The sequence below is a fragment of the Mesoplodon mirus genome, assembly GCF_964341445.2.
Source record: "Mesoplodon mirus genome assembly, chromosome: 17".
Taxonomy (NCBI): domain Eukaryota; kingdom Metazoa; phylum Chordata; class Mammalia; order Artiodactyla; family Ziphiidae; genus Mesoplodon; species Mesoplodon mirus.
Window position 1 is genome coordinate 77827501 of NC_138993.1, and position 9741 is coordinate 77837241.

The 9741-nt window shown below is 61.4% G+C and overlaps 1 protein-coding gene across 1 annotated transcript; it reads left to right on the forward strand.

The window, feature by feature from the left end:
- The first annotated feature begins 1718 nt into the window (after positions 1 to 1718).
- Positions 1719 to 8064, forward strand: F7 (coagulation factor VII). The gene is made up of 8 exons (XM_082602208.1): positions 1719 to 1902; positions 2913 to 3073; positions 3627 to 3651; positions 3726 to 3839; positions 5211 to 5351; positions 6224 to 6333; positions 6565 to 6688; positions 7236 to 8064. Exons 1-8 carry the CDS (start codon positions 1833 to 1835, stop codon positions 7832 to 7834), a joined length of 1344 nt encoding a protein of 447 aa, XP_082458334.1. The 5' UTR covers positions 1719 to 1832; the 3' UTR covers positions 7835 to 8064.
- Positions 8065 to 9741: the final 1677 nt, after the last annotated feature.

Here is a 9741-nt window from a genome sequence, read left to right on the forward strand (position 1 = left end):
CATGACTGGTGTCCTTATGAGGAGCAGGAACTTTGGGGGGGACACACACACACACACACACACATGACTGGTGTCCTTATGAGGAGCAGGAACTTTGGGGGGGACACACACACACACACACACACACACACACACACACACACACACACGACTGGTGTCCTTATGAGGAGCAGGAACTTTGGGACACACACACACACACACACACACACACACACACACACACACATGACTGGTGTCCTTATGAGGAGCAGGAACTTTGGGGGGGACACACACACACACACACACACATGACTGGTGTCCTTATGAGGAGCAGGAACTTTGGGGGACACACACACACACACACACACACACACACACACGGGCGGGAGCAGCCATGTGCCGGCCGAGGCAGAGCCTGGCAGGGGTACCAAGGGCCACCAGAGCCCCAGGAGCTGGAAGGGGCCAGAAGGACCCTCCCACAGAGCATCTGGAGGGAGCGTGGCCCTGGGACACCTGCCCAGACCTGGGACTGGATAGATTCCTGTCGCTGGAGCCCCTGGGGGCGGTGCTGGGTCAGGCAGCTGTAGAGGAGCACTGAGTCAGTGACCAGTGACCGCGCTGCACTCGGTCTGAGAAGGTGGGCAGCCCTGGGGCCGGAGGAAGCCCCGGGCAGTGGCCGCACCCGGCAGGGGTGGCAGGTGGCAGGTGGCGCTTCTGGAGCCCTCGCAGGACAGTGCACGCCCCCAGGCTCTCAGCAGGACAAGCAGCCCCGCTGCCCCGCAAAGAAAGTGAGGCTCAAAGGAATGAGCCCCTTCCTCCCCAAGCTGGGAGGAGACGGACCCTGACCGCACCCTGCCAGGTGGTCTGACTCCAGAGCTGCTGCACCCACTGGGCCCAGGCGTCGCCAGGAAGGGTTGTGAGAGTCCCTCCCCTCCCCCTCCCCCTTCACAAATAAATTCCTGTATAACTGAATTCCTAAACAACTGTTGACAGTAACAAATAGAAATTCCAGAGGTGATAAGTAAAATGTTGTCCTCTAAGGACTGCCTTCCACCTGGGGAGGGAGTGGCGCCGACCCGCCTGGAACAGCTGGGTCTCCTCGCTCGCCCTCTGAAGATGAATGCACAGAGCTGGGGTCCCCAGCCTCCACCCGTGTATGGAGAGGAGGCTACTTCTAGAGGAGGCTGGACACCTGAGTGAGACTTGCAGGGTGGCCGCCAGCCCAGCGGGCCCAGGACAGTCCCAGTTAAGTCTGGAAAGTCCAGCGTCCTGAGAAACCCTTTCGTGCTTGGCAGCCAGGATAGCTGGTCACCCCAGCTGGTGGCCTGGGCCCAGGAGGGCATGAGGGACAAGACCCGGGCCCCCCAGGGCTGAGACAGGGGCAGGGGCTCCGCTGGGGGCGCGCACCCCTCCCCCTCGCGCTCCCAGAGGGGCCCTTCGGCTGAGAAACCAGGCCTCCCCTGTGACAAAATATTCACATTCACGCCCCAAGTCTGCCCCCCTTTCCCAGTATCATCACTGCGGGGGACGGCTCTCCACCCACAGTTTAGTTCTGTTTCCCAGCTTGGCGTCCTAGGTCCTCGGGCTGCAGACTTCTGAGCCGCATTTGAGCTGCACATGCCACCAGACATGCATCCCGACACCCGCGTCTCCTCTGGGACAAGGAGCCCGATTCCCCAGGCCCGTGCCCTGGGGCGGCCCGTCTGTCCCGTCAGCAGGCACTGGGCGGGGAACTGACCGCCCCGTGTGCTTGGGAAGCGAGGCCTCCCTCCCCCACCCTCTCCGGCTCTTGGAGACCTTTGCCCGCCTCCCCACCAGGAAAGTCAACAGACTAAGTGACCCAGGGCCTCGCCATGGTTCCTCGGCTCCGGGGGCTGGCCCTCCTCTGCCTTCTGCTTGGCCTGCGGGGGTCCCTGGTGGCAGGTACGCGAGGGAGGTTTCCCCGTTCACCCAGCGGAAGGGCAGCCAACCCCCAGAGCTGGCCCATGCGCCGTTTGCTGGCAGCTCTGCTCTGATCTGCTTTCCTTCCGAAAGACAAACGGTGCCCAGGGCCTCCTCACCCGGCATTTGGGAAAGGCTTCGGGGAATTATTTTCCAGACTTTTGGGAGCCGTGGCGTTCCCCGGCCACAGTGGGCGCCCCCCGCCTGCTGCCAACGCCCCCCCACCCCCTGGCACAGGATCTGGGGTTCAGAGGTGCCTCTCTCACTCTGCTCTCTCGGCCTCTCGGTGGGGGGCTGGCGCGAGGGACGGTGTGGGGACGCTGGACCGTGATGATCTGCACCGCGCCTGTGACCCCTGCACCCCGTCCTCACAGACGCTGGGAGGCCTGAGCCGGTAACACAGGGACAGCTCTGTGAGCTGTCATCATGACTCTCCAGCACCAAGGGGCGGCCGAGGTGGGAACCAGGCACCGACACTGTCCCGTGAAGTCCGGTTCACGTCGTCCCTCAGATCCCACGGCCAGACTCTGGGGTCCGAGTGGCAGAGCTGGTGCCGCCCATGGTCCTTCCTGCTTGTCTTCTTTTTTCACTTAATATTGCACCTTCTTAAGCATCATGGGGTACCATCATTTAGTGTTTCAGATTATTTGTCTCCAGCTTTCCTGATGGCTGGGTCTCTGTGCAGGTCTCAGAGCATTTCCTTGGGATAAATTCCTAGAAGTGAAGGGACCAGGTCAAGGGTGTGAATGTGTGACAATGACTTACTGAGCCCACTGCCTTCCTCCTGCACATAAAGCTTGTGCAGTGTTGCCCGTTGGCAGCAGCGAGAACGTGCTCCCATTGCAGACTCAGCCAGGCCTGTGGACAGGAGCCCTCTGACTCGCATTACCTAGCGGAGGGGACTGTGGGAACACTTCCTGTGGAGGGCGAGGTGGGGGGACGGGAGGGTGTGGGCCCCCCGGGCGTCCAGCGTCTCACGGCCCGCCCTCCAGTCTTTGTTTCCCAGGAGCAAGCCCACAGCGTCCTGCACAGGTCCCGGCGCGCCAACTGGTTGCTGGAGGAACTGTGGCCTGGATCCCTGGAGCGCGAGTGCAGGGAGGAGTTCTGCTCCTTCGAGGAGGCCCGGGAGATCTTCCAGAGCGAGGAGAGGACGGTGAGCTCGCCTGGGGCCAGCGGGCGTGCGGCGGCCACCCCGTGGTTGTGAAGCCTGCTTTGATTCTCACGGCAACCCTGCGAGTTTTACTTCCTTGGCCAAGAGATTCCTCGGGAATCCCTTTTACTGACGGGGCCTCTGCGGTTGGCAGAGCGCCCGTGCATCCCTTTCCCACCTTCTCCCGCTCAGCGGGCGACTGGACGGTCGATGCAGCATCCGAGGAGGAAGTGGGGGCTCAGGGAGCAGGGGTGTCTTGTCCGCGTTCACAGCTCGGACGTGGCACAGCTAAAGCCTGGGGATCCTGACTTGGGAGAGGAAATCTGTGACCTCTGGTGGCCTTAGCAATGGCGGGTGGATATTAGGAAAAAACTCGCTTCCCCTGGATGCACCCACCTTGTCTCCAGAGGAGAAAGTCTGGCTTTCAGAGCCCATCACGAGGGCCAGGTCAGAAGCCCCCCCAGCCCGCCGCAGCCCGCCAGCTCCTTCCGCAGGGACCCTAAGCGTTGCCCCTGGCGCACACCTGTGTCACACACCTTCCTCTTTGCTCTGTCAGAATCAGTTCTGGATTTCTTACAACGGTGAGTATGTGCCCGGCCGACCTGATCTACCTGCCAGCCCCCCTCTCGGCATCCTAACACCGACTTGCTCACAGATGGGGACCAGTGCGCCTCCAGGCCCTGCCAGAACGGGGGCTCCTGCGAGGACCAGCTGCAGTCCTACCTCTGCTTCTGCCTGGATGGCTTCGAGGGCCGGAACTGTGAGACGGGTGAGGACGCCCGGGGCCCCCAGGGGGGCTGCTGAGCATGGCCTGGGGGGAGGTTGGCCTTGGTGACCTGGAAGGGCCTCAACCTGAGAGTCTCGGATCTGGGGTTCTCAGGTGCTAATTCTCCCACTTTTGATGCCCTGTCCCCTTCTGGGCTCCCGGCACTGGGAAATTCTGACGCACCCGGAGGGGCCTGGGGAATCACTGCATCTCCGCTAGCTCCACACATCCCCGTGGCCAGGTGGTCGGGGAAGCTTGGCCTTCCCTACTTGCTGTTACAAGGGTAGGTCCAGCATTACAGTGTCACACAGCTCAGGGCTCCCCAGACCACCCTCAGTGTCAGTCATCTGCTAGAAGGTCAGCACGCTCGGAAGGCCGACACAGGCGCGGTTACAATTATCACACGGAAAGGACATGGGTTCAAACAGCCGAGGGGCCAGGTGTGAGTTCCCAGCGGCTTCTTCCCGGGAGCCCTGTGGATGATGTTCTGACCTCCGAGACTATGTGGGACAGAACTTACAGAGACCCACCCGCCAGGGACGCGCCCACAAGCCCCGGTGTCCTGAGGTCCCACTGGGGCTCAGGCACAAGGATGTGGCTGACCCCTGTGTCCAGCCCCTCCAGGGGTCGCGCTGATGCCATGTGGCCCCAGGGCCCCAGGAAAACAACACGCTTATCAGGCAGATCAAATTAAAGCGGAGGACTTCATCAGAGGGGGCCAGTCACTTCCTGGGATCCCTCCCCACCTGTGAACATTCTGATGCCACCTAGCTCGTCTCAAAGGACCACGGTCAGAGAGGGAGGGGAACGGCCAGGGAGGAGGGTCCCCGCCGGTCACCTGGGGCTTGGGTGCTCAGCGGTCCTGGTGTGAATTCACCTCCAGGACAGGCCTTCCCTCCGGTGGCCCTGGACTTGCAGAGCGAGCCAACCATGTGTCCACAACAAAGTTCCCTTTTTCAGAGGCAGGTTGAGCCAGCGGCCAGCCCGGGCAGCTCCCTGGGGCACCAGGCCCCGGCTGCAGACCAGCCTCCTGGCTCTGGCTGCTCGCGGGCAGACCTCCGATTGAGTCGGACTCGTCCACTGTCCCCAGGGGCCTCTGCTTTCCCCAGCCTGGGAGGGGTGACGTTGTGGAGGCCACAGCATGCCGGCCCCACATCCCCACTGACGAAGCTGCTCAGACGTGGGACCCTGCCCCAAACTCCAGGTCTTGCCCTTCTGGGTCAGTCTGCAGAGTGGGCTGGTGCCAGGCTGTCCCTGGAGCCGGAAGCTGGGTGCCACCTTCGTGCAGAACACGGCCCCTGCCCCAGGGACGGGTGGCCCCCGGGCCTGCTTGCCCTAACCGGGGCCCTCGTCGGCCATGCCCTCTGCCCTCAGACAAGAAGAGCCAGCTGATCTGCCCGAATGACAACGGGGGCTGTGAGCAGTACTGCAGGGATGACGCGGAGGCTGGGCGCACCTGCTGGTGCCACGAGGGGTACGCGATTCAGGCGGACGGCGTGTCCTGCACGCCCACAGGTAACAGGTGCTCGGGGACCAGGTCTAGGGCTGGGTGGTTCCATTTCCGATGAGCAGTCACTGTCCTGATACACGTCCCCCCCGTTGGCTACAAGATGGGGTGGGGGGAAGCATAGCATCACTGAGCACCTACCAGGCACTGCCAGCACGCTCTGCGCGGCAGAGGGGAAGCTGGGGTGGAGGCGGCCGCCCCCGCCCCCAGAGCAGGGCGGGGCCACGGTGGGCAGGGCGGAGCCACGGTGGGCAGGGCGGAGCCCCGGAGCCGGGGGAGGTGCAGAAGGCGGCGCTCGCTGCCCACCCCCACTGCCCGCGGCGGGCTCAGCACCACACCCGGGGTCTGTACTGACTGCAGCGCGATTCTGGATTCCAAGTCTCTTCAACGGCAGCACATTTGGGAAAATGGAAGACGTCTCCAAACCAGCCTAAAGGCGATGGGGCTGCTGCTCCCAAAGCTGACCCCACCCCCAGCCCTGCGTCTCTCCAGAGGTGGATGTACCCAGCCTTGTCTAGGAAGCCTGAAATTCAGCTGCCGCCTCTAAAGGCTTTCTTTTCTGGCCTGGGGCTTTCTTGGAGCAGGATGGAAAACTTAGAGCCAGGTCAGAAGAGCAGCCCGATTGTCTGAGATGCCGGTCACCTTACACAGCTTATCCTTCACACCTTTAGTGACTTCAAGCTGCACGTCTTCCCCCCTTGGAAAGTGAGCGGGACCCAGTCTCCAGGACCCTGGGCCATCTGCTTCCCCGGCAGCTCCCGCAAGGGCCTGCCGCAGCCCCGGGCAGGACCAGAGGCTCAGCCGCCCGTCCGCAGGGCCCCTGGCCTTTCTCACCAGCACCCCACACATCCCCACGTCTTGCTGGATTTGTTTTACACAGTTGAATATCCGTGCGGAAAAACGCCTATTCTGGAAAAAAGAAACGACAGCAACCCCCAAGGCCGAATCGTGGGTGGTCACGTCTGCCCCAAAGGGGAGTGTCCCTGGCAGGTAAGCCTCCAGGAGCGTTGGGTCGAACTTGGGTGACGATCCCGGGCATGCACAGAGTCGTCCAGCCCCGGCGTGCCCACTGTCCGGCCAGCGTCCACCAGTTTTCCACTCCCTTAGCCGGATGGAAGCGGCCTGTAAAGCAGCCCCTATCCAGGGTGCACGGGAAAGGGGAGCCCCCAAGGCAGCCACGACGGGAACGCGAGCTTCCAGCATCTGCTGTGCCCTCGTCAGGCCATGCTGAAGCTGAATGGGGCGCTGCTGTGCGGGGGCTCCCTGCTCGACACCGTCTGGGTGGTCTCCGCAGCCCACTGTTTCGACAGACTCAGCAGCTGGAGGAACCTGACAGCGGTGCTGGGTAGGTTGCGTGGCCTCCTTCTGCGGGGAGACGGTCCTTGAATGATAACCCCGGGGCTAAGATTCGGGGCTTCCACGACCAGTGACCTTCCCCACAAAGAGAAGTGGCAGCGTCTGGGCAGACCCCATACCCACAGCGCCACTGTGGCCACCCCCCTCAGCCTCTTCGCCACCCGGCCCTGGGGTGACGCTGCTCCCACCAAGGTCCCCGAGGGGGTGCCCCACCCAAGGCTGCGCTGCCCGGTGGGTTCAGGGGACAACGAGGACCCCAGGAGGGCCAGGCCCCGTCTGGAAGAACCAGGGGAACGGGGCACCCTCTCCTCACCCAGCCACGGCTGCCCGCCCGACCCCCCTCACCTGCCTCCAGCACCTCGGGGCCAGATCCGCCCCGACTCACGCCCAGGCTGACCCCCCGGCAGCCCCAGGAGGCTGCTCGCCCACCAGGGGTGGGGGACGCGGGGCCCCTCCTGCCCGACAGGAGACCCTGGCCGGGAGGCGAGGCGTGGAGTGAGTGGACGGTCCTCCCCCGCCCCCTGGTCCCCCCGCAGGCGAGCACGACCTCAGCCAGGACGAGGGTGACGAGCAGGAGCGGCAGGTGGCTCAGGTCATCATCCCCGACAAGTACGTCCGGGGCAAGACGGACCACGACCTGGCCCTGCTCCGCCTGGCGCGGCCCGTGGCCCTTGGCGACCACGTGGCGCCCCTCTGCCTGCCCGAGCGGGCCTTCGCGGAGGGGACGCTGGCCTTCGTGCGCTTCTCGGCCGTCAGCGGCTGGGGCCAGCTCCTGGAGCGCGGCGCCACGGCCCTCCGGCTCATGGCCGTGCACGTGCCCCGGCTCCTGACCCAGGACTGCCGGCAGCAGTCGCGCCGGAGGCCCGGCGGCCCCGTCGTCACTGACAACATGTTCTGCGCCGGCTACACGGACGGCAGCAAGGACGCCTGCAAGGGGGACAGCGGGGGCCCGCACGCCACCCCCTTCCGGGGCACCTGGTACCTGACGGGCATCGTCAGCTGGGGCGAGGGCTGCGCGGCCGCCGGCCACTTCGGCGTCTACACCCGGGTCTCCCAGTACACGGCCTGGCTCCGCCATCTCATGAGCTCCCCGCCGCCCTCGGGGGGCCTTGTCCGGGCCCCGCTGCTGCCCTAGCGCCCGCCCCGCAAATAAAGCCGCCGTGTGTGCCCGGTCTTCCCGCGCCAAAGCCGGAAATTCTCCTGTGGTTCTTGGGGCGGGGGAGGGGGAAGCGGAAACAGAGACGGAGAGACAGACAGAGAGAGGGAGACAGGGAGACTGACAGACAGAGACTGAGGGTTGGAGAGACAGAGAGAAACCTGAGGGAGATTCTGAGCAGCTGGAGAGAAAGAGAGACTGAGCGTCAAAGAGGCAGACGGAGGGGGGGAGGGGACAGAAGGGGACACACCGGGCAGAGCACGCGGGGACTGGGCGCGCCGGGCCGGCAGCAGAGGCGCGAGTGTCCACCCCCGGTGACGTGTCCACCCGCGGTGACGTGTCCACCCGCGGTGACGGTGCCGCTTCCCCACACGTTCATCTCTCACTCAAGCGTTTCATCTTCAGATAAACTGTCAGCATCCACCACTCACTGTGCTGGATATCCTTCCAGGTCTTTTCTTTTCTTTTTATAAATTTATTTATTTTTGGCTGTGTTGGGTCTTCATTGTGGTGCGCGGGCTTCTCATTGCGGTGGCTTCTCTTGTTGCGGAGCACGGGCTCTAGGCGCACAAGCTTCAGTACTTGCGGCACGTGGGCTCAGTAGCTGTGGCTCACGGGCTCTAGAGCGCAGGCTCAGTAGTTGTGGCGCATGGGCTTCACTGCTCCGCGGCATGTGGTGCCAGAGTCCAGCTCCAGCGAGTCCAGGGATACCCGAGGGATGGACAGCGTCGCCGAAGGAAATAATTCTATGACACTTCTTAAAGTATCAGCACTGAATGTTTCTCTCTCTCACATCTTTATTGTTTACAATCACAGGTTTATATATTATAGTTGATTACATTACCAGGTACGTGACCAAACAATCTTAGCACAATCAAACCTCAAAATGTTCTATAAAGATTTTTAAAAAAAATATCCCCTAGTTTCTAGATGTCCTATTAAAATATTTCCCCAAGTTCCCATTAAGCACAGGTTATTTCTTAGTAACCAAGCCAAGCAGTTATATGATTATTTTAATTGTAGAAGTTGGAGCTCTTGTTCCTATTTCTCTTCTTGCATGGGCAACCTTTTACAATGGTTCCACGAAAATATTTACAATATATCCTGCATGCTCTTTCTCGTTGTTTCCTTCAACTGAGACAGTGTTTTCTCCCTGTCCTAGCAAGCAATTCTGCTCTAGTCATTTGTGTTTTTATAATTAATCTTCCTTTATAATAGAACCATAAATTTCCTGTCATCAGGAACTCCGGTCCATGGCCATAACTCCATACTAGAGGGTGTTTTCCATAAAAACATCCCCTTAGTTCCAGGCTCTTAATTCTTTACCTATTTCCCCGGGGCTTTAGTGGGTACTTCCCATTCTGTGGTAGTTTCAGGAGGGGGAGTCCTAGAGGAATTTTTCTTTCACGTGGAGCAACATCCCCCCAAAATTGCCCCTATATGTAAATTTATTATCATAAAACATAACAACGGAGCTGTAGTCCACCTTCCTGGCATGGCGCTGCCTTGCAGTTTCGCCTTCCGTTGCTTCATGACTTTGTCATGGTGCAATGGCTCCAGGATGGCTTCCGACAATGTGGGATCTTCCCGGACCAGGGCTCGAACCCGTGTCCCCTGCACTGGCAGGTGGATCTTAACCATTGCGCCACCAGGGAAGTCCCCAGATCTTTTCTAAGTGTGCGAACTTTACCGTAACACGCGACCTCATGCTCTGCACACCTGCTCCCCCACTGACAGCAAGCAGCTGAGCCTCCTCCAAGCCCCTGGTGGCTGCCTGCCCTCCCTGAATTGTCCAGAGGCATTTCACGGAGACCCTCGTGTTTATCTTTGAGCAGGTCTCCTTCACAATCACCAACTTCGCTGAAGTGAACCTTGCATGAGGCTGT